Source organism: Halyomorpha halys, unplaced genomic scaffold, assembly GCF_000696795.3.
Source record: "Halyomorpha halys isolate HHAL.00 unplaced genomic scaffold, Hhal_1.1 Scaffold15.1, whole genome shotgun sequence".
NCBI classification, from domain to species: Eukaryota; Metazoa; Arthropoda; class Insecta; order Hemiptera; family Pentatomidae; genus Halyomorpha; species Halyomorpha halys.
The window spans coordinates 770,789-797,318 of NW_027108914.1; the positions used below are offsets into that span (position 1 = coordinate 770,789).

At 29.4% G+C, this 26,530-nt stretch overlaps 1 protein-coding gene and 1 long non-coding RNA gene across 2 annotated transcripts in view; one reads left to right on the forward strand and one right to left on the reverse strand.

Moving 5' to 3' along the window:
- LOC106680062 (glutathione S-transferase) overlaps positions 1–20,754 on the forward strand; it is a 198,823-nt gene extending 178,069 nt beyond the window's left edge. Inside the window, exons 4-5 of the mRNA XM_014419529.3 lie at positions 15,902–16,044; positions 19,098–20,754. Of these exons, the coding sequence (XP_014275015.1) occupies positions 15,902–16,044; positions 19,098–19,265 (311 nt within the window). The 3' untranslated portion in view covers positions 19,266–20,754. The remainder of the gene's footprint in view (positions 1–15,901; positions 16,045–19,097) is intronic.
- Positions 1–22,550, reverse strand: part of LOC106680070 (uncharacterized) — a 200,636-nt gene extending 178,086 nt beyond the window's left edge. The window contains exons 1-3 of the long non-coding RNA XR_001343068.2: positions 22,464–22,550; positions 19,096–19,261; positions 15,518–15,560 (exon numbers count right to left, since the gene is read on the reverse strand). This is a non-coding gene — a long non-coding RNA (uncharacterized lncRNA). The remainder of the gene's footprint in view (positions 1–15,517; positions 15,561–19,095; positions 19,262–22,463) is intronic.
- Positions 22,551–26,530: the final 3,980 nt, after the last annotated feature.

A 26,530-nucleotide genomic window follows, 5' to 3' on the forward strand; every position in this document is an offset into this window, starting at 1 on the left:
CAGCTCATCTACAGTCAATACCCTATATAAATATAACTATATTTAGATATAGATGTAACTATATTTATATACTCGTATTTCAATGTCAAATAGCAGGTTAACAACTACCGGTTATAAATTTAGATTAAGGCGTAAGTATATTTTTAGACACGAATCTCAATATCAAATAGCATTAAACAATTAATAATTATAATTATAATCAACAAGCTAGAATAACAGTTAAAATATAACAGGTTGCTGATAAGCAGCTCATCTACAGTCAATACCCTATATAAATATAACTATATGTATAGATGTAACTATATTTATATACTCGTAATTCAATGTCAAATAGCATCTAACGATTAATAGTTGTAATTAACCAGCAAGCTAGAAATAACAGTTAAAATATAACAGGTTGCTAATAAGCAGCTCATCTACAGTCAATACCCTATATAAATATAACTATGTTTAGATATAGATGTAACTATATTTTTATACTCGTATTTCAATGTCAAATAGCATCTAACGATTAATAGTTATAATTAACCAAGAAGCTAGAAATAACAGTTAAAATATAACAGGTTGCTCATAAGCAGATCTACAGTCAATACCCTATATAAATATAACTATATTTAGATTTAGATGTAACTATATTTATATACTCGTATTTCAATGTCAAATAGCATCAAACGATTCATAGTTAAAATTAACCAGCAAGCTAGAAATAACAGTTAAAATATAACAGGTTGCTGATAAGCAGATCTACAGTCAATACGCTATATAAATATAACTATATTTAGATATAGATGTAACTATATTTATATACTCGTATTTCAATGTGAAATAGCATCAAACGATTAATAGTTATAATTAACCAGCAAGCTAGAAATAACAGTTAAAATATAACAGGTTGCTGATAAGCAGCTCATCTACAGTCAATACCCTCCCACTCCAGGTGTGATCGGTGAACGAAATCCCCAGAGGAACAGGTGCGTCGCTAGTTAGTAACTTCAAACATACATCACGTCACAATCGATAGTCCTAACTTCTCCAGCTTTAATTGATCACATTCGGAGCATTTCGCAATTGGATTTCAATTTCGAATCCATCTCTGTTCTCCGAAAAACCCATTTCAACGTTTAAAATTGTCTTTCAACCATTTAATTAAAAACTGCTAATTATTTGTCATATGAGCGGAAGTTAAAATAACGATAAGTGACGGTTTTTTATGTTAAATTATAAAGCTGTAACATCCAGCTTTAGTGATAACATTTTATTTAAATTAGGGATCCACATATTCTTAATGGATTCATTATAAACCTCTTTGGTCAACAACGGAGTAAAAAATATATATTATGTAGGTTTTATGATTGTTCTTTTTTATTTCCTTTAACAAAAACGCTAAGAGCCAATAATCCGGAGAAACCGCGAGAAACATTTATTTTAATTCTGCGCAATGTAACACTCACTGTCGCAACGTTACTCACCGCAATGTCAACATATACATTGCTTGCTATATCATCGCAAACATTTATTTTATTTTTGTCTCGTTCAGCTTTGATGGCAAATTAGTTTTAGTACAAATGAATATTTTGAATATTCAGGGATATACATATATAGTTTCCGAAACCGTAAAACTAATAAAAACTATACAAGATTTCCTGGGAAATTTTTTAAAAATTGCAAAATTAGTAAAACAGGTAGACAGTCTAAATTAATTACTAGGTGAAACAATAATTTAAAAAAAAATGGCTGATTTGGAAACGTACTAAGTCTAATAACAACATTGTTTTGCTAATGTTAAGTCAATTTTATAGTTTTTATTATTTGGTAATATAATATAATTCTTGTTTTATTCTCATTATTACATTAATTCACTAATTGTAAATTTTCAGCTTTATTTTCACTTCAAAGTCCTTTTAATTATAAGTCTTTCAGTTATTGTTATAATTATTAATTTTTACATAATTATAATTTACTTTATTTTCATTTTAGTAGTTGTTAATTAAATTATTAGTTGTATCACTTGAGATCAATTCATATTGTAATTATCTATCGTAATATTCAAATTTGTAATAATTACATTTCACTTATGTCTATCATTTTTATGTTATTTTGGCACTGACCGATAGATGTTGCCATCTGGTCGGACCATACTGGATGTAATTTTTTTAAATAAATAAAATCAAATTTGATTACCATTCAATGCGCATTTAGAAAGTTCCAGTAAGTTCTCTCAGTAAGTAAGTAAATTAATCGAAAAACTAATAATAAGTGAACGGTTTCCATGGGAACTTGAGCTAAATACTAAAAAATATTTTTTTAAAAAAGTTTTAATACGATACATCACACAACTAACATTTACTAAACTTTGCTGAGCTGAAATTAATCCTCTCTCGTATATATATATATATATTCTTCGCTCAGGCCATACCTTTCCATCCTAATTTTCCAAAGAATCCTTTTAATTGGCATATTGGCTCAAATTTCAACTTTTGTCATTTTTCTAATAACAAATTTTATATCCGCTCTTGGAATCAACATCGAAAGTACTATGATTTTTTTTTTTTAAATTTATTTATTGGTATTTACAACTGTATTTATATAAGAATATATCTAGTAAATTTGATGTATGTTTGTAATGGACAGATACAGGTAGGTAGAGAAACTACCCATTGGTAGCACTCTAATAATTTTCTAAATTAGAAAGTCTCGAGACCATCTTCTTTTCAAGCGCCTCTGATTGTCAGGAATGTAAGAAGGAGTAAGGTTAGAAACAAGTCGGTTTGGGCGGACATTCTCACCTCACATCAAAATTTAAAAATTGTTTTGCAGGCTATTCTGCCCAGGTCATTAATTATATGTCAAACACAACCTATGAAAAAGTCAATTATTAGAGCGTCATATTTAAGTTTACCTAAGCTTATGTTTATTTACCTATTTTTTTAAAAAATGTATTGATTTTTAAAACTTTTAATTTTCAATTAATTTTAAGCTTTTAAATATTTATATTGTCCTTTAGGATGGCCTAAACGTTGGACTATTGATGTAATAAAAAGTGTTAAGACTATACAAGGATACAATTTGATTTATTTAATAAATAATTACCAATTAAAAAATTATATTTAAAAAAAAATTATTTTTATTAGTATTCTTAACTATTAGGAGATGGCATGGCAAAATTAAATAAAATATTTTATCAGAATGAATTATAATGATCAAATAACACAATGGGTTTAACATAAGCTATAGTTAAAACATTTATATAAATAATTGAAAGTTATAATACCACGTGAAACAATATTGACCGGTATCCATTAATTAACAAAGTTGTTAAATCAGACTAATTGATAAACTAACAATAGAAACAGTTATAATCAGGTATATGGCTATGTTTAATACCTGGAATTAATACTGCAGACTGACATGTAAATCGTTATCGACTGATTACCAAACATCATACCCCTTTCCTTGAATAACAGTAATTTATAATTTATAAGGATATAATATAATACACTATTATTTATTTACTGAATAAAATTGTAAATAAATATTAGCATCTTTAAATTGCGTCAGATTTATCCTTCCGTAATCCAGAACTAAAACAAAATTTAATTTAGTGGCCTAAAGTAAAAAATAATTAAAACTCAAGTTTACAAGGAAACTTCATTAAGTTTATAAATATCAATCTGTTTGCATATAAGCATTATTACTTTTTGGGTGATTAGTAATTAAATACCAATCAAAACGATTGAGGTAAAACCATTTGGACCTCATTAAACCAACATTTTATTAAAAATTAAACTATGTAATCTTTGACTGTTTTATTTTACATATATATCACGAATGTGTAGCTTGTCGGACCTAATTCATTGGTCATTTTCAAACATATTCCTCTTTACACTAATCACATTATTAGTAAAAATAAGTATTTTTTACAATTTTAAAAAAAAAACATTGATTCTTCTTTTTCTAGCTGTTTACTAGGTATTTTATGCAGGATCTAACTGGATAATCGATATCTATCTACACACATTAGCTTGCCGCAAGCCTAAGACTTGAACAAATGCAAGTCAAGTTGGAAACATTTGTCGGTATCCACACGCTTGTTTGTTCTATTGCATTTTTTCGAGTATTAAATTCTATTTACTTTTTTTTTTCTATTCTATTTTACTTCTATTAAATTCTATTTTCAATATGAAAAGGTACAAAATAAAGATAAGCGAAAGAAAGGAAATGTAAATATGTTAGTTGTAGGTGACAAACGTTCATATAAATAATATGATAACATAACCTAACCTATAATATAACCTAACATAACCTAGAGATATAATGTCTCCATAAATATACATTCGTGCTTTGTTAAATCAAAAATAAATTCACTGACCACTGATTTATCAGCACATTTTTTATGAAATGTTGCTTTTTAAAAAGCTTTATCTAGGAAACTATTTATAGCTCATATTTTAACAAATTAGTCTACTTTAAATGATGTTTTCTTAGGTTTACTAGTGCTGTTGGTCGTTTTAAAGATATAGAGATTAATTTCTTTAAAGTTTTGAAACAACCACAATTTTTTATTCCTCCTACCCTATACTTGGCAGACTCGTCAATTTCGACTAGTAATTATACATATTTTTCTTTAAAGTAATAAAAAATTGGGGTGATATTACTGCCTTTTTTTTCTCCCCGGCTCTTGTACTAATTGATATGTTACGGTCCATTCGCTAACCACTCTCATCAACTTAGTTCACTAAATGTTTACCTTTGCTTCAAGTAGGGTAAACTGATACTTCATACTGATTTAATAAATCAGTACAGGTCCTTAACATGGAAACAAAAATACTTCAATTTTTGTCAAAAACAGAATTGAATAGTTTTGAACTTCCATTATTCTTCCTTGATGTTTACCTTCAAAATCCACTTTGTTTTTGGTTGATATCTAGAAAATTACAGGTGAAAATAAAACTTAGCTATATTCAAAACCAAAACAGCTTAAGTGTGCTTCAATATCAAACCTTCGTATGCTTTTATATTAACAGGAGTTACTTGATGTTGGTAAAGTGTCGATTTTCCTCTGTCTTTCAACTGATTTAACGATTTCTATGATCTAGATTTATAGAATATTCATAATTAGTTTTGAAACAGCCGCCATTTTTTATTTCCCCTACCGTTACTAGGTAGTAATGATGAGTACACTCATCAATTTTGACTAGTAATTATACATAGTTTCCATTAATGAAATCAGAAATTGGAATGAAATAACTGCCTGTTTTCTCCTCTTGGGCTATTGCACTATAGATATTTGTATCTAATTTAATCATTTGTTCTCATTCTGTTCCCTCTTAGAAAATACCTAAATTACTTTAAATTTCCTATTCTCAAAGTTTAATATTCTAAAATTTAAAAGATAGAAAAGGACGAGAGCCCTATATACTAATTAAGAAAACTCTCAGTAATGACTTAAATGAGTATTTATATCTTAAATTATTTTTATATTTAATTTTTTTTTTGTTTTATTTTAAGCAGAAACGCGACATGCTGTGTATGAAGCAATTAGGGTAACGAGAGGGTTGCACCTGTGAGGACAGCAATTATACATTTCTGCTTAGCGAGGCTTGGCCTACTAACTAACCCGGTATAATGATCTCATGCGGTCAAGACAAGAAATTAATAAACTATATTTCAAAATCAAAAAATAAATAGGCACTCGTTTGAGCTATGCTGGAAGCCTTCAATAAAAACTTAGATCACCTTCAATATTTATCATTGTTTACAAAAAAATACGGATCATAATTTTTGTGTGTATTGAATAAGAAGTGTCAAATTTATTTCATATTCACATTTAATACCGCTGCAAATAAAAAATAAAATAAAAATTACAGTTGTTTCAGCGCCCATCGTTTACAAAATCAGCATTGTTTAGCTATCGCATAACCACACTAGCCCACATCATATCCGGAAGACAGATATCGTGGGAAGAACTCAACGTTGCTTCCCTAAATAAAAGCATGAAAAATTGTCAAAAATATTTATTTTTTTCCTTCTCCTGATTATTTTACAACTTTGAGATATATTTTCACTCTCATATACGAAAATGTTTAAATTTAATGGAAATTCTTATTTAAGTATTTTAAAGCGATGACACATGTCTATTGTTAGTGAATAATGATCCTTCCATTGTATCCCAAAGCTTTCGATCCCACATCACCACCCTTGAAGAATGGTGTCAAAATTGGAAGATTAAAATAAATCCCACCAAATCACATTTACCCTTCGTCGTAAATCCATGACTTCCAGCCCCACTTATTGCTGTAGAACAGATTCGTTACTTAAGACTACATCTGGACAAACGACTAATATGGAATCTTCATAAAAGACTGAAAAGACTGGAAAATGCCCGTCGATTCCGACAATTATAACATTTACTAGACAAATGTTCCAAACTTCCAATCCATTACAAAAACTGATCTGCATGAGTCTGATAAGGCCTATCTAGATATACGGAGCTGAAATTTGGAGTTACGAAGCTCCACTAAACCATCGAATTTCTTCTGAATCCAATCCTTACAGTCCAAAATCCTTAATACTCCTTACTTTGGCACAAATCAAGTCATCCATCAGGACCTCAATGTTCCGTATGTTGCCAATAGGCCCAGAACCAGATACCAATCCTTCCATGATAACCTTCCCAACCACCAAGAAGTATTGATTTTAAAAAAATTTTATACATTTAATAATAAATTTTTCTAATCCAACACAAAGAAAGAATTATTTGGTATATAGTAGGTATAATATAAAGTATTTGGGCTAGTAGCCCATACAGAGCAACGGCAGAAAACAACAACATAAAAATGTCAAATAATAATTTTTTCCTCGGTTTCTAAGGCTGCGTGGAAAGAATGCCGACAAATAGGTTCAATGTTTTTGGATGAAGAATCACCAAAAATAAAAATTGGTCATACAATATTTATGGCAAGTCAGTTTCCTAACCCGTTTCGGTGAATGTGTAATACAAAAATGGTGTCTCATATCTAATATTAGTCTAATAATTATCTATATAGGGAATTAATAATCTTTCAAGAAAGCATTTAGAATGCTCAAAGGTTAAAAATTAAACAAGATTATTGGAAGACCGCAGGTCAGAAATTGATATTTTGTGAATTTATTTTGCTAATATCATGAAAACTACTACTCCTACGAAAAAAACAATCATAACATTGTTTTTAATACTTTAAATAAGCTTTACTTTAAGGCCTAAGAGACTAATAGTTCTACTAGTGTAATAGTACTAGAGTAAACTACTAATAATAATAGTATAACTAATAGTTCCTGAGATATAGCCATCATAAGCAAAACCTTTTGTCAGAAAAACGAGAAATCGACATTTTCTGAATTTACTTTGCTAATATCATAAATACTACTCCAACAAAAAACTAATAATAACTTTCTTTTTAGGACGTTTAACAAGCTTTAATTTGATACCTAATAGATATTTGTATATCTAATAGTTCCTGAGATATTGCCGGGATAAGCAACTATTTTCGTCAGAAAAACAAGATATCGACATTTTGTGAATTTATTGTGCTAATATCAAGAAAACTGCCATTCTTATGAAAACTTTCTTCTTAGGACGTTTTAAAAGCTTTAATTTGATGTCCAACAGACATCTGTGCATGTAATAGTTCCCGATATATAGCCGTCATAAGCAAAACTTTTGATCAGAAAAACGAGAAATGGACATTTTGTGAATAAATTTCGCTAATATCATGAAAACTAACACTCTTACGAAAAAACTAATTAATATATTTTTTTGTAGTGTATTTAACTAGCTCCCATTGGTTTCCGAACAACGGTCTATTAATATGACAAAAGAAGAGTTTAAAAAGTATTTGTTGGTAAATATTGATATTCGAAAAACTTTTTACAAAACTGTCCTTTTTGTTGTTTAATAAATCGTTCAATAAAAATTAATTACTGCTTACTTTTTATTCTTATTATTTTTCTACTAATAACGATATTTGTTACTAAAGTAACAAGCAAAACCAACAAGAGTAGTTAAAAAACAACTATTCTTGGTTGTTAATATTTATACGGTTGACGTACAGACATCTTAGCTTCTCACTGTTTACATGCATAGTTTTAAGTGCCGTTCAACTTCATTATAATTTTGTAATAAATATAACCTTAGTTAAGTTCCTTTGTTTCTAGTTTGTATATTTTTCTATATTTTGTTTTCAATGCCTTCCATTTATCATATTCACTCAGTCAAAATACAATTATAACAAAAACAAAATTAGGCTTGTCCTCTTGTTTTCATTTCTATTCACAGTTGTGCTCGTAAAGGTTCATTTTGAACCCTTACCCACCGTAACACTGATTATTATTAGCAAAGTTATGGAATATTAAACTTTGCATTCATATTTTTGAAAAAATAAATCCTGACAAATCCCACCAGATCACCTTTACTCTCCGTCGTAAACCTCTGCCCTCCTGTTATACAGTATCATTTCTAAATACTCCACTAACGCCTGTTGAACAAATTCGATACTTAGGACTCCATCTTGACAAGAGACTTGCTTGGAATCACCACACAAGACTGAAACGACAAGAAACTGCTCGTAGATTCCGATTTCTACAACACTTACTTGACAAACGCTCTAAACTTCCCACTCACTACAAAAAATTAGTATACACTACGATAATCGGACCAATTTGGATATATGGAATTGAGCTCTGGGGCTCCACCAAACTATCAAATTCTTCCCGGATCCAATCGTTACAATCCAAAATCCTACGTAAAACCCTTGATGCTCCTTATTACGTTACAAATAAACTCATTCACAAAGACCTTAACATACCATTCGTTGCAGATTTGACCCAAAACAGATATGCGTCTTTTCATTCCAAACTCCTTAACCATCCTAACCCATTAATTCTTAATCTTTCATCCTAAACAATCCCTGATAATCCTCCGAGGCGTCTGAAAAGAAGATGGCCACGGGACCTTCTAATTTAAATTAATGTTTGAAGTACCACCAATGGGTGGTTCCTTCCCAAGATTTTCAAGTGTATATGGAACATACAACATATTTACTTATTGTATTATTTTGTACAGTTGTAAATTACATTAAATACATAAATAAATAAAAAAAAACATATATTTTTGAAAGCTATTTTGAAGAATTTGAGTGTTTTTTTTTTTCTGAAATTTGGGTAATTTTTTTATAACTTGATGATTATACACCCCTGTCCTGAACATTCTAGGTGCTTATTTGAAAAATAATTAATTACCTATATAGATACTTATCGGACCAATACTGGCAATGAGACAACGTATATAATATGATCATTTATATAGTTCGGAGCTTATATTCCGTTAGAAAATATAGGTCGCTTCAGGAAAAATATAAGAGAGGTAGAAGAGGGAATTTGAAAACCTCGCTAGACGAGAGAAGTTTCAGGAATGAAATATCAGCATTACTTAGGGAATAGGAATACGCGGGCAAAAAAAGACGGGGCTGTTATTTTGACAACCTCCGCAGAGCGTTTGATCTCCCGGTAGAAAAATATCCCCACGCCGGCTAAACATAAAGGGCTACAGGAATGAACAAAAGGCAAACTCTTGGAGCATTCCATTCGTTAGCCGAGGTAATGTGCCTTAGGAACTTCTGCTTCGCGGGACGTGGAACATTTATTTTACATTGCATCTTTCATCATCATATCCTTCATTGAGAGTCAGGAATAGGAATTTCTTCCGAAAATAGGATTAGATCGATATCTGGAGTTTATGAGTAATAATTTTCTTTTTTATTAATTCATTAATTAGAGTGTAAAACAATTATCCATAAACATGGATCAATATAGATTGCTAACTATTTCTATCTTCTTTTTTATACCCTAATTTTCTTTTATCTATACATAATTACCCATATTTCACAGTTAATGATTTATGGTTCGTAAATGAAACCAACGGGAGAATTTAACCTCAAGATACCTTTAACTTTAAACTAAAACGGATGTTTTAAAAATCTACGTATATATAAAAAAAAAATACATTTGCGCAAGCATAACTACAAGAATGGGATGGAATTTTTTTAAATTTATACTAAATCATGTCAACACAGATCCCCAATTTTCCTTCAAATTGTCCTTACTATTTTAATGATTAGTAAAGAAATTTAGCATATCTGGCAAAAGAAAAATGTATTTATCAAACAACTTAACACATAACTATATAGGACAATGGATAAACCCGATAATTTTAAATTAAAAACGAAAATTTACTATTTTCAAAATATTTAACTCTCTTTTTCAAACATTCCAGGAACTAAGAAAAAACTAAAATATTTTGAAGATGGAGAGATTTAAATATTGCTCGATTTAACTATTTTAAAGTCTCCTCTTCCCATTTAATGCAAATATTTCAAAAGTGATAGAGGACCGTCTCTCTTTGGGGTCTTAGTGGAGCGGGTCCAGTCGGGAAGGATTGCCTTTTCTTGTGTTATAATCTCCTCTTGTGAGAATGTGACATGTCGTACATCGACCAAGCTACTCCCTAGAATTGTCTGAAAAGTCAGATAAGTAAGGTTACCACGGAGGGCGGGAGTGGAGGGTTTCACGCTATTTTCCAAATTTAGGTTATTTCTAAACATTGCTCAATATCTTAAAATCTCAAGAATGGATCAGATAATGACGGTAGTGATGACCCTCCTTAACACTCACACATAATCTTAAAGTCTCCTCTTCCCGTTTTAAGCAAATATTTCAAAAGTGATATAGGAACGGACTCGCATGTTCAGGTCTAGTCCGTTTCTATATCACTTTTGAAATATTTGCTTAAAACGAGAAGAGGAGAATTTAAGATTATGTGTGAGTGTTAAGTCCAGTCTATCACCCCATCCCTCCTTCCTGCGAGGTGGCAGGGCAGCATCACCTCATAGCTCCATCTTCTGATGCACCCCAACCCCCTCCCCCACACCTCTTTGATTTCTGACATCTCTTATTATTTCATCTTATCTATTGTCTTTATTATTTTTATTTTTATTGTTATTTATATTTTTATTTTACTTTTATTTTTATTTATATACGATACATCACGAGGAGGCCCCTCACCTCCGGACTCAAAATAGCCCCTTGAACGGATAGCTCATATGTAAAATTAAATATAACAGGTAAACTTAAAATATCAAAGGTAGTAAAAGGTAAGACTCAACACGAATTACTTTCTCTTTTTCACAGTAATGCACTTACTAATTCACTTTTTATTTCTACTGTTTTAGAGGGTTCGGAAAAAAAAAAAAAAAATTAGGTCTAGACGCCTATGTTGTATCAGGGATAGTTTTATATGAACAAGATTTACTATAAACTTGAGAAGCCGTTTTATATCGATAAATTTTACGACTATCTCATCGCGTTCTAAATTTTATAGTGATTGTCAAAGCTGATTCCAGATAATAAGCTATTTATATTAAAAACCAAACTAGTAAAAAGTTAGTACTAATGAATAACAACATAAAATTTCTACAAATTTCAAATCAGCCTTATCGTACGTTTATCTGGGAAATTTTAAACAAGCTATAAAAATTTGCTCATTTTTGAAACGATTACGAACCGAATTTATGAGACGGAATGTAGTCCAATGAAGTGTAGACCTTAAAAAGTCTGGAGAGTTTTAGAATAATTCTGAAAATTGATCACTTATGTTTTTTTTAAACTAAGTGTTCTCAATTTCTTCTGTCCGGACGTTTTTCAGGTCCCGTATTTGACTCATTTCAAAATGAAGGAACTAAAAAAATCGTCGAAAAATTCATTATTTTCAGTTTAAAGCAAAATATAAAACACATTTTTAAAAAGTCTACTACCTCCATGATTAAAGGCTAAGGTATTGGAAACATGTATACATCCGGTAGTTTTATACGGTCCTCAGACATGGTCGGCAACTGAAAACAATCATGAAAAATTGGCTAGGACACAACTGTCTACCAACTGGAAAAGTCTACAAAAGGAAGCACATCAACTGAAATTGAGGCGAGCAGGTCATGTTGCCAGACTTTATACGAGAAGATGGTCCAAACCTGCTACAGAATGGATACTAAGGGGACATAAGAGATGGAGAGCAAGACCAATTACAAGATGGGCGAGATAAGAAAGTGCAAAGAGTGAGAGACTGTTGGGCTAAAGTAATAAACTAACCAAGGTTTTTTTTTAAATATTTATTTATTGCTATTTACAACTGTACATTATAATACATTTAGTAAATCTGATCTAAGTTAAATTGGAGTGTTACAGGCGTGTAGAGAAACTAGTAGCACTCTAATGACATTTTATATTAGCTGGTCTCGTGGCCATCTTTTCAGGCGCCTCGGAGGATTGTCAGGAATGGAAGAGGAGGCAAGATTAGAAACTAGGGGGTTTGAGTGGTTAGAGTTTATAATGGAAGGAGTGATATCTGGTTCGGGCTAACTAAGGGGTAAAGTAATAAAGAACTTATTGCAAGCCATCATTTATATTCAAGCGTTTACATAAAACTAAGAAAAAAAATTAATTATATTTGAAACATTATTAATTCTAAAAATTTAATTTAATAGATTAATTTATTATAGATAAATATATAATAAATAAAATCATATATTAATACATATCACCATATATTAAGTTTGGTATTCCAGTTTAATTTATACCTTGAGCTGAACTATATGAACCACTTAAGCGGAAGAGCTGATTTTCCGGTCTCGCTCTGGGCCAGATAAGCGGAGTTCTATTGCAGTACGAAAAATAAATCATTAATTTTTTTTTTATTTCTGAGAAATATATGAAGCCAAATAAATATGTACATTGTAACCTATAAATACATTTTTTAGTTTTTAATAGACAATTCATGGATTTCATTCATCGCTTAATTATTTTTCTAGATGCCTCGATTGTCATTGTTGTAATAAAATTGCGTCATATTTTCAGTATAGATAGTTCATTGAAATATTTTTATTTATTCATCAAATTTTTTAAGGGAACAACCTAATAAAAATAGAACCTGTACCTACATCATCATCATCACAATCCAGCCGTACAACTTTTTTTTATACGTATACATTATTCAAATGTTAATATTTCAGTAAGGAATTCATTATTTTAACTCGCTATCGTATGAAAAATATCTCAAGCCAAATATAACATAACTATTACTAAACGCTAATGTCACATTACAACCGACAAGAATAGATAAGCATAGTTCAACTGTAAAGCGTTTCATACTTAGTATATTTTGATCTTTTTTAGATTAAATGTAGGTTTAAAACCTTTTTTTTAAACATACAATTCAAGTTACAAAGTTTTCAATCATACCATTAAATTATACAATAGGTATAAAATGTATTTCTTCAATATTTAATTTTTTTTTTTTTTTAAAGAAACGATAAATCGGGTGAAATGTCAAAAGGCAACTCGAGAAATAAATACAGTGAAGATAATAAAAAAAGAATATAAAAAAAAAAACACTTCAAACAAAGACTCAACCAACCAATCACGTTACACAATAAAGGCTTCTAACCCGACGACCGACATATGATAGAAATTGAATCTTCGTGCCATTTCAACAATGGAGGACCTTCTATTGAAAAGAAGTCTGATATGTCATATAAGAAAGCAATACGGCTCACTCTAAACGATATCAGTGTAAAGACAATATAGAATTATACTTATGTTTAAACAATATGGAGGTTCGGTACAACTCTCATATCCCGAAGCTCTAAGACCTATATATACAAGATTTCTATAATCTATTATTTATTATATTGTCAATTGAATATTATACATTATCTCATTCTATCATAAAATATTATTCAATGTTAAAATAACTTTAGAAGTAACAGAAGAGACGTATACAGATGGCAGCGATAACTGACAGACTATGAAACAGCAGCGAGTTGAGATCCCTGGGGGTACTTTGCATTATGCCTTCAGTAAACTAACTTAGAGACTGGTGTCTGGGTTTGGCCTAAGGGCGAGGTGCTTAGACATTAAGTCAACTGTGTTTTGGGCTAGTGTAAGCTGATATTAACAAGTCCTTCTTAAGCTGTCAAGAACTGCCTAGGCTAAATCTTAATTAACATGAATTAAACACTTGCAAAACTGAATTAGGGTACTACTTACATATTAGACCTGCAAAACTATATTTTTTTTAGTTGTAGGTTATAACCTGACACTAAAAAAAAGCGCTTATGATACGTATCTACAACTGAAATCATAAAATTCAATGAAGTTTACCTGCACCAGGAGGTTACGGAAAAAAGATGACTGAGAGAGATGTCATGGGTATATTGACCAGATTATGAGTAACAAGGATGACTCCCAGAGAGAGAATATTTCCTTAGAGACCTTAAGTTAAAACCCAGAGACAATTGATATACTTTCTTTGAGCCTGAGTAACCAGTGGACTTAGCTGAGGATTACCCATTGGCACCATATAAACACAAAGGAAAGGAGTCAATAAGAAAGTGAAATCACTTCCAAAGTGGTTTCCCTTTTGAAAAGGGAGGAATGATGTAAGGAAGTTTAATAACGAGGGATGTAGAGGAGTTAGCCTTGTTAGCAGTTCTGGGAAAAATAAACTGCTATTGCATTGAAGCAGTGGTCTATGTGGAAACTAACTGATGCTCTGCCTTGTTCAACTCTCTTACCTACTCAATTATATCAAAGGACTCTAGGCTCTTTACCATACATAACTTATGTTTAATCAATTGTTGATTCTTCACAAAAGGAAGAAAACTTATTTTTATAATGAAAATTTGTGGAAAACTCACTAATAAAAAGTCAATAAAGTTGTCAGAAATTATCGATGAAAACCCCTAACACATTTTTCAAAAATTTTTACTCCCTATATTACTTTGACTCTCTTCTTTTTATAATAAGTTTCAAATTAAACATGAGACTGGATTATAAAATAAGTTTAAAAAAAACTAACTCTGATTTTAATGTCTATATCATACAAGCTACATGGCAACATCCCAGTTTCTAACTAAATTTGTTTATCAAAACCAAACCTGCAGGTACACTTTATTGAATTGCATTCTGATACTTGTCCTTAGAAAGGAACATGTAATTTATCAATGTAAAAACATGTATAACACGACCATTTGATAAATCACATTTGTAATTTATTTATTCATTTGAATAATAAATTAATCTGTCAATTTAAAATTTTGTTTCTAATTAATTAATCTCTAAAACAGATGGCTTATGTACTTTTATGATATATCACATTGCTTAAAAAAAATAAATAATTATAAATAACAATAACATCAATGAAGTCTGGAGGCATGGCATGAAACGATTGTTCAATTAAGCATAACTTGATGTTAATAAACAAAATGTTATTATATTATAAATTTTATACAAGGTGGGCTATATAAACTGTGGAACTGATGTGTTATGTATTTACAAACAAAGTATTAAATGGAATGTTTCAATATGAGCTTCTTGAGTAGAGATAAGAGAAATTAATAAAAATAAATATATAATGTGACATGCAATTTACCTTGATTTCATTGTGACATTGCTTCATTCTTTAAGTTCACAATCTACAAAGAAATATATAAACTACAGTTCTAAATATTACAAATAAATACACAGTTAATGAGCAACACACTCTAACAAAACCAAACAAAGTAAAAGAAGCTTCTAAATAAACTAGATATATGCATATTTATATACATGAAATATAATATAAAAAATCAAGACAACTGCACTGCATCTATGCAGGAAAAACAGAAAAAAAGAACATTTAATCACATTCCATGTAACCACCACATTAAAAACGTACACTTCTAGTGTAGCAATCTCACCAGTGTAGAACAAAAATCCATTAGGCTCATTGTTACAAACCAGTAATCTCATGCTTATCTTTGCCTTTTTTTTTCAGTCCTATGGCAGTACCGTACAGAGCAGGATCCAGCCAAAAAGGAAGAAAGGAAAACAAACCTCATGAAAGAAGTTATCCCATTCTATTTGAGAAGATTCGAAAGAATAATCAGAGACAATAAAGGATTTGCTGTTGGAAATTCTGTAAGCTATTGTCTTGTACAAATACTTTAACTATAATTTATAATAGGCAGCATGAAATATGACAGGTTGGCATTTTTACTTAACTGCCTTTAATAGTCCCTATATAGTGAAGATTGGATTGGTTGTCTATATAGCTCTAGTAGTTGGCATCGTCAACCCTGCCTAGTACTCATATTACTAAGTAAAATCAATATTGTTAATATTAATAATATAAATTTATTAATACTAAGTTTTATTAAAGAATTGAGAATGCATTACTTAATTGCCACTGAAATTTATTCAACCTACTGAACTACCAAATAATTTACTGCTAACATGAAATTATTAATGGACTACTTTCCTCAAGAAGATGAGATTGTGGATCAAATCAAGGTTTGTTATAGTATTTGATATATATATATTTGGTCCAGTAAATAGGTAGCTAAAAAGAGTCCACCTCACATCAATAAAGGAAGCATTACAGGAAAAGTATAAAGATAATCTTTAAAACCCTAGGGATAACTTTCAGTCAACAAAAAACAGAAATTGTCACAATTGTTTTAATTTACTTGAAAATGTTTTAGACATCAACTCCTATTTGTCCAACACTATGAAAGAAAAGACAATCTTCTGTAAAATACACTGTTCAAACTTTACATGCAGTGTTACAATAACTAGAGTACTTGCAATTTCAATGAAAAAAACCCAAAATTGGAAAAACACAAGTTTTGACACAATTCACTCATATTTAAAGTGGTTTATGCAATCTATTGTGAGTTTTAGTGATGAAAAACTATTAATTGTGCATAAGTAGATCTATTACAAGATAGCACAACCTTGTGAGAGAAAGGAGGGGGCTTAAATTTATACTCATTAAAATTTATAAGTATGACTGTCAGTGAGTGAAGAAGATAAGATATTTTTTTTTTTTAAGTCGAAAAATCTCCTTGAGCCAAATGAGTTAGAGCGCCAACTTTAACTTCCTTGTGACAACAGCAGCATCAGTTCGGTTTTAGCCTGGAAGGTCGACTTTTATTTCTTTTGCAGTCTCAGGAAATGTTAATTTGATCTCCAACCATGATTAGAATAGGTTGGTACCCGGTAGATTCCCCCTCCCCAATTATCAAAAATAACCAGGGAGTCATAAAAGTTTTTTAAAAAAATCTTCCAGATACTGACTCTTATAGAAATTTGTCTGTCACCATTCAAAAGAACTCAATAATAACTATATTCAGATGCATAACAAAGTAGTAGCTGGAGAGATGAGGATGCGGGTCGAATTTGATGGATATAAATTTGTGACAAGATAGTATAAATAATTTAAAATCAGTTTAAATTAAGTAAATGTATATTCATCAAATATGACCTCTTCTTCACCACACCAGGTTTCACTACCTTGTAAAATATCTAAATATGCATAAATAAATATAATTGTCATTCATAATTAAAACAAACAATACATATACCACTATAAAAAGTAATAAATTGGGAGAAACATGTGTTCTGATAATTTGTTTTTTCCATGAACCTACGAGTACAGAAGTACCTATAATAATACACGTAAATGAAAGTTCGACCAGTGTATTTTAAAGGAAATGTTATACTATTTCAAATGGTGATGGACAAAATCATGGTATGAGTTATAATCTAGGAAATTTTTCCAACAAATTAAAAAAGATGTGAACATTTTTCTGTGCACTCAAAGTTATCCAAATCAGGATTTAAACCCTGACAAGAATTTTATAAGGATAAGGATGGAAATCTGGAGATCGGTCTGCAGTCCTTGATATATGAATCAATCAAGGATATACCTGTATATCCTGATATATATCAGTCCTTAATCCCTGAGTGAACATAATTTGCAAGCCTACCGGCAGGATGATTCAGATGAAGAACTCTCACCAGAGAAGGAAAGGTGGAAGATAATTGCCCCCAAAATTGTTTAATTTGGGCCTGGCATTGGCATTGAAGTCCCCAACATGAACCCTGGAGGAATAATCATGAATAAATTGACACAGCACATGACCTATGCAAATGATGTTACTATCACAGACATAATATTCACATAATTATCAGGTGCTGAGAGAAAGGCAAAAGAACACTTGCATTGCAGCAAATGGTCAGACATTCAGCAATATGAAATAATTGCAAAATCTGGGGCCAGTTATCACATTGAAAAATAACATCAAAGATGAACTAAAAACAAGGTGGCAGCAAGTAGTAGGAGCTTGCATGCACTACAAAGATACTAATTTTTTTAAATCTCCTATTAAACCTAACTTAAAATATATCAGACAATCATCAGGCCTGTAGGCCAATCAGCAAACCATAGTAAAAAATAAATAAATTAAAAAAAAAACTTATTCCAAAGACTTCCGAGGTTGCAAATTAAGCTTTACACTAATTTTCATATACTAAACAATAAAAAAAAATTTTTTACTCTAGTTATACATGATGGAGTGAATCTACTTTAAACTAATATTAAACAATCAACCTTATTTTAATGAGATTGCAATTAAATCATATTTGATTATAAATGCATGAATTTGAATATTATGATTAACATGTTATAGTTTTACAACTATCAATAATATTTATTAAATAAAAAAAAAAAATTTAAAACAATAATTCAAAATTGTAGGAAGATAGTTCGAGTGGCAGTCAATAAAGGTACAGAATCGTTAATCTTTACTATTTTGTACCTTTATCGGCCAAAGAAGCTCTCATGGACCCATTATCACTTAAATCGTTAAAAAAATTGGTTTTTCCAAACCTAAATTGCTCAGAATTTAGGAGGTATGAAAATAAAAATCTCAATAGTAGAATGAAGATAGTATAGCATCCAATAGAGCACAATTTAGTTCATAATTTTTTTTTTCTTAGCTCCGTATTTCTTTTTGTATGCTCTAACAATTCTCACTTTATATCTTTCTATTTTAATTTAATTCCATTCTCCAAGGAGAGTTAATATTGTGATTATACTCTTATTTTATTAATGTTTCATGAACTTAAACTTTATGAGACAACTAGGCAATTAAAATAATATATTTACTAATCTATGGCTAAACTTACAGGTTACGTGGGCAGATTTTGCATTTGCAGTATCACTTGAAAACTTTGAACTGATTTTCGGAAAAGACTCCCTTGAACCATACCCCAACCTGCGAGGCCTCAAAGACAGAGTTTATTCACTTCCAAGAATTAAAGAATGGATTGCACGCCGTCCACAAACTGAATTCTAAAACAAACAAAAAAAATTGTGAATACTTCCCTGTTATCTAAAGAAATATTTACAGCATTGGTGTAACACTGTTAATTTTAATGAACGAATATTATTAATGTGTCATAATCCTTGTTGTATGACTAATAAATATATACATATATCTATAGAAGAGTATACCAGTTGAATAATTTTGGGTGTTATTTATTATTTGAGTTTAAGCTAAATAATGTAGAAGAACCAAAAACATTGAATAAAAGGCCTTAAGCAAGCAAAACTAAATCACATATCAATGGAAAAGCTTTACTTATGAAATTGGAAATACTGTTTGAATTAAATGCTTTGTTTCACTGCACAGTTTACTAATTCAATAGGCCATATACATATTTTCTTTTTCAGTAAAAGTGCTGAATTATTGTATTTTTCCTTTTCATTAAACGAGAATAGCTGAAGGCTAGGTAATGGTGGATTGTCCTTTGTGGTATATTATACAATTATGATTATAAGTAATTTACTAAGGAATTAAAATATTAATTCTGCTTTTTATTTAGATTAAAAAATAAATTTTTTGACACTGATTAACTTTTCTTATGTCTTGATTAATGTTATTTCTTGAAAACCTATTGTCATCTCAAGTTGTACAATAGGCAACCAAAATTTAAGACCGGTTACACTATAACCAATTTGGGTCAGAATCCTGGACTCATACTTCACCTCAGGAGTTTAAAAATAATATAAAATGTTATATTATGGATATTCATTTTAATTTTCATAAGGCAATTTTTGAATGGGGCCTCAAATATGGTGACTGAAAATTTAAAAATTAATGGATTTTTCTTTATTAATAGAAATTAATGGATCAGATTTTCCTGGAATTAAATGTCAGTATTATACAGGTGCAGATACTATTAATATGAGAACTAAATGTTTTGATCATTATATTTTAATGGGAGGGATTTTCAGAACCGCCAACCCAATCCGGGCATTATCCATTCATCATATAGCATCCACCTTCTTGATTTTCAATGATCAGAATAAAATATTTTTCATAAGTAACTACAAAAAAACCAACTGACCTGTATGATGATTAAAATAATCCTAGACCACCCTTAACCATTTTTCTTTTAAATAAAGTTTAGATACTGTATTAGGCATGATTGATTATTAAAAATACTATATTGACACTAAACTAGATATCCAAATAATTCATTAGGATATATTTATTATAAAGTATATTTTAAGGTTAAACCTATTTTTAGTAGTGTTGGAGAAGGAAATCTATTAGACAATGACACTATATCGCTCATCTATAAGAAAAATGACATGACTCAAATGCTCCATTTTTGAGTAGTCACTTTTGTTGTAGGAGTGTGTTATATATTATTTTTTATTTATTAAAATGAGTATTTCGTTTTAGTTTGTTTAATTATTTGGTAAAATCTCTGTATATATTCCAACGAGGTCAAGAAATATGGATAATAATGTTAGTTACTAAGTTATTCCAGCCAGAGTGTGGAAGTCAAAAAATTTCCCATGGGTTTGCTAAGACAACCACTCAAAGCCGGATTAAAATTAACCTTTTCAGCTTACAATACATAATACACCATGTTATATATAAAATATTCTAAACAATTAAGCACTCCTAAAAGATATGAGCTTAATTGTTCAGAAAATCCTGTCTAATTGTAAATGTGGAAAGGGAAGCAACTAATAAAGAGCCATGAATGAATTTGTAATGCAATTCTTCTTGAAATCAGCTATTCTCTAAATATTTTAAGAATGATATATACATAGAAAAGTATAAATTTGCAAGTAATATGAAAACAAGATTCTACCATAATATTTTATACCTTAAAATTAAGAAAATATATTATTTTACATCAAACACAAAATTATCAACAATTATTCAAATAGATATTACCTGTCTGTTAAAAAATTAAAAGATATAATTTTATATTATAAATATTTATGAAAGAAACCAAGAAATATCCATAAAAATTATATTACTGTTCTATGGATATAATAAATTGTATCAAATTTATAAACCCATAAGTTAAGCTAATGTTATATCACCCAGTAATACCATTGGTAATGAGTGTCGTAGTATCTAGAAAAAATAGAAATATTCTTGAAACAAGTTACAGTACGCCTCAAGAAACTGCCTCACGTGCGTTTTGGAGCCTAAGTAATTTATTTTTAAAGATGAAATTGAATAGTATAGCATTTATATGAAGCATATTGATAAATGATTAAATATTCTTGTAAAAGCAAATGTGTATTTTTTTATTTATAACTTTGCAATTAAATCATCATCACTATATATTAATTTGGTTTTCATTCAAATTAATCAGTTATCACAATATCACAAAAATTTAAACCATGTCTAATATATTTTAGAATGTAGCATAGTCACATTAAAATTAATTGATGGAAGAGATAATATAATCTCCAAAAGCTGCATTCCATAGTTATTTTGTACTGAATTAATAAAAAAAAAAATTACTTTTAAATTTCTAAAACAAAATGAAATATATATGGTAAAAATAAATAATAATAATCATGATAACGTTGAAGTTACAAATATAAAGTAAACAATAATTTTTTCAAGACAATGAAAGTTCTAAATTTATTATTAAACCTTGTTTAACACACAATTGAAAATATAGTGGAGAAATGTAAGGAATTTCTGGATCTCACAGACCAATCCCTTATGAATTTAAAAAATAAATAAACAAAAATCAGGAATAATATCAATGAGGTTTGAAGGTAAAAATTTATTTATTAACAGAGACAGAAACCACTCCCTCCCTTACCAGTATCGGTTCTAGTGAATTTTTAACTCTTTTCATGCAATGTTTTATATGGATACATTATGCTTAAAATACCACACTAAAATAATTATTTAAAAATTAAGAAATAAATATTATATGTTAATAAAAGCCATTTTTTATTTAGCCCAATATAGCAAACAGGCACTAAAGCAGTTGCCTCTAATTAGTACATTGTCAACATAAATGCTCATATAATCAGTCATAAGTATTGTCTAAAATACACTTTAACAAATTGAAATTGTTTTAAAACTTTTTTGTCATCAATATAACATTGTAATTTAAAAAATATTAAATAAAATAACTATTGATGATGCAATTTACCAATATTGAATACACTGAGAGTTTAAGAAAATGGACACCCTCATCATTACTATATATCCTCAACTTACCTTTGATAATTTTTTCATATGATGTGATGTAGATATCTTTGGAACAGATGCAATATCCTTTAGAATATGTTTTTTATACCATTAAAACAACTTTCAATTCCTTAAGTGGTTAACATCATGTGAACAACCAATTGAAATGTTTTCTATGTATTGGAATAGGGTGGCCACTTGTTTATCCTCTCAGTATACATATTATATAAAATGTTATTGTTAAAATAAACCTATTTTATTCAAATGTTAAATTAAATTTGCAAATGTTACAGATATTATAAGTGTTATAAATTTATTTATAGGAGCTACTAGAAAATTCATTAGTTTGAAAACAAAACATTTTTTATTTCCCAGCTGATAAAAGCAGTAGTGCTTTGTTTTAGGGATAGAACATAAAACAATAGGTATTAACTACGTAAGTAATATTTATATTTCATGTTGATGTGCATTGTGGTTATTTGTTGTATTATAAAAAAAAAAAATGAAATATACTGGTGACCATTAACCCTGTCATTTGTAATTTTGCATGTTGACTAAAAAAAATTACTTGTAAACATTTGCATATGGTGTGTACCGTAAATTGTGTTAGAAACTAGTTCCTAGAAAATATGTTGTTAGGACAATAAAAATGTAAATTTTATTGTTTTGGATTCTTCCATCTACCTTTCAGTTAACCATCACCATTCCTTGAAAATTTTTACCACTTCTATTGAGAGTACATATTTAAGAAAATGATGACTGTATTACAATTTATAATGCAAAAAGATATACAATTATACAGAGCTGAAAAAAAAGTGCAAATGTGGCCAAGAAAGATCCAAAGTTAAGTGCTTTAAAACTGTAAATAAAGATGGCACATACTTGACATTACATAATGTTACAAATATCGATATGGGTGTGAGAATGGCAGTTGCACCCCCTCCCCCCCCCCTCACTCCCCTAGAAGTGAAAAAATTATTAATTATTTTATTATTTAATAAAACTTACTTTTTTTCAAGCAAATAATTGTAATAACTAATAAAGCACTGTTATAATTATTTATAATTTTCTTAAATGTTTAGGTTTATTCAGCTTTTTCGTGCTGAAATGTCACGAAAACAACTATAGCTTGCCTCCTCTAGTTTTGATCCTGGCTATGCCCTTACATATGGAAATAAGGGACAAAGGATTTGTACAGTGGACTAAACCTAGAAAAGATCAGAAATTATAAACATCAATATAACAAAGGGCATTTAACTAGTCTCAATAGACATAACTGGCTCAGCTTATTTAAAAACTGCTTACCCCAAAAGCAATTTTGAAGAACCCTAATTAAAATCTCTAGCCTCTTATTCTTATGGATCATTTAACACCAGGTTCATGGGACCCTTTTAATTTAATGGATTTCAAACTTCGAAAAAAAACTGCCCAAAAAACCATAACAGTAATTTTAACCATTTAGCATTGTAAATTAATCATTTAATCTAAAGAATTTAAACAAACAACTATTTTTTCTGCTTCAAACAAGCTTCTTATTTTTAGAAATTTGTTTGTTTTGTTTATGTAGTATTCCCACCTATCTCATCGAAGCTGTCAAACTGACAGGCTAACTGATTTCATACACAATCCTTATATATTTGCTTTGTTTATAAAATCATTCCTCCAATAATAAATATAAGAGTGAAAGAAAAATCTTTACTAAGATGTTTTCAATTCATTATCTCAATTGCGCCTAGATAATATAAACTGAAGCGAATAGTATGACCTAAGTGTTATCTTTGACTTTCGCCTTTAACAAAATCCCTTATACTTTTTTATTTTAGCCAATCCCCCCTTTTCTATCAATCCAGGAGACACAATAAGATATTGAATAAATTATATCATCAATGAAGATTGCTCTGAGGATACCTCTGAAGAAGATCAATACACATTAGGCCTAAGTGAAATTGACAGAACCCAATACCCATAATATTATTGTAATTTCCATGATAATTGAAAAAAAAAATACTTTTTACTCATCAATAATTTATTTTAACGGAAAGCCTAATCCTGTTAAATTCTTACATCATTTGAATAACCAAATTTTTTAAAAGAAGATGTGTATTTTATTTTACCCATCAATTCGAACGGTACTCGTAGAAATAAGTATATAAGAAACACCTGTAAGCCTAGTGTAAAGAAAAGCAAGAGAGAAACCCTTGTGTATAGCCTTTACACAGTTTCATACCAAACAGATATTCATCTAATAGTAAATAACCGCCCAAGAGAATTTAAATTATAACCAAAAACTAAAAATAATTTTCATATTGGAATGCCAGATGCCATTGAACTCCTTGTGTAGTCAACTTAATGTTAGTCTAAAACTGCCTAAGAATCACAGGAATAAAGAGAATAAAATTTTACATTCTCAGAAATCATACAATATTGTTAAGTACACAATCGTGAAAGAGGTTGAATTATGGTAACTCAATATAAATTTTCATCTTTATAATATGATTAAAGTATAATTTTAATTTAAAAACTATAAATATTTTTCTCATTAACTGAATTAAAATAGAAAAGCCAAAAATTTAAACCAGTTTATGAAGAAAAATTCTTAATAAATAATAGAAGTAATGTAGATAGGTTTAAATAAACTGTTTTAGTTCATATATAGGAAGATGTTCAGGGTTGCGGTCAAAGGAGAAACAAAAATAGTTTACAACTATTTATTTTCCAACATTTCACCCCACTTTGTAGAGCTTCATCAGGGCTGTTCAAAGCAAACGGGTGAACCGTCTTATGTTTTAGTTCATAATTTGTTTCCCAGTATTTTGTTATAATTTCAATTATAAGAGGAAAAAATGTTTATCACAAATCTACATTAAAAAAAAATTACGTTACTTAGGATTTCTTTTTAATGAATTATTACAAATACTGTAATTCAACAGCCTACATTTCTATTTTAGATTTCTAAAAAAAAAAAAAAAAAAAAAAAAAAAAAAAAAAAATGTATTCATAACAAAAGCTAATATTTAATGAAAATTGTTTCCGTAGTTTAGAAGAATTGATGCTTATAAACTGTGTAAATTAGGCCTCGTAGACAATGATCCATCATCTCTAGCCTAGCACCAAGAAAAAAAAGGGGAGTATTATTATTAAGTATATCTAATTATTTCTGTATTTATTTAAAAGATAGTAGAAATCCACAAAAGAGTTAGATTGAGACATCATTGAAGAAGTACAATACAAATATCTATTGGTTATGAATGGAATATGGTCTGGGTGTGGTCAAAAAAACTTAAATAGTAAATGGGTATACTATTTTTATTTGAGCCAATGTTTCCCTCAACGTTGCAGGGCTTCGTCAGGGCTAAAAAAGATACAAACACTTGACATAGTTCCAAAAAAAAAACATAAGTGGAAAATAACAGGGGTATACAATGAAAAGTAAAATTTAATAAGAAAAATTAAAGGTTGTAAACAGTGAATGAAAACGGTAATAGTAACAGAAAGATAAGAGATAAAATAAGATAGGAAATATTAAAGAAAGTACAAATTAGGAGATGATAAGAGAAAAGAATAAAATCAAATGAAAATTGAATGAGACAGAATTCATACCTGTTTTAACGGAAGTCAAAGTCAGAGTGAGCTGTTTGTATTGGGAGGAGTGTGGATAGCAGTTAAGTACGCCACATAACCACGGCAACGAAAATAATTTTAAAGTAAACAATGTAAAAAAATTAAAATTAGGTAAACAATAAATGGTAATATACATAATAGAGGAGGAGAAGAAATATTTACAAAATTATAAAAAAATAAAATAAATTAAAAAAAAAATCCTCATAAATAGAAAAACAAATTATAAAATAATGGATGAGGAGAAGATGGTTGGGGGTGCGGTCAATGAAAAACACATATAAGTACGATTAAATTATTTTAATGTGCCAACGTTTCGGCTAGAGTTTCTAGCCTTCTTCAGGGCTAAAAACAGAACAAGATAACAACCACAGTAAGTATAGAAAAATTTTAAAAAAATAAAAAGAAAGTATAAACAGAATAATTTTACAAAATAGAATTAATAAAATGAAGTGATGAGAGAAGCGGGAAATAAAATG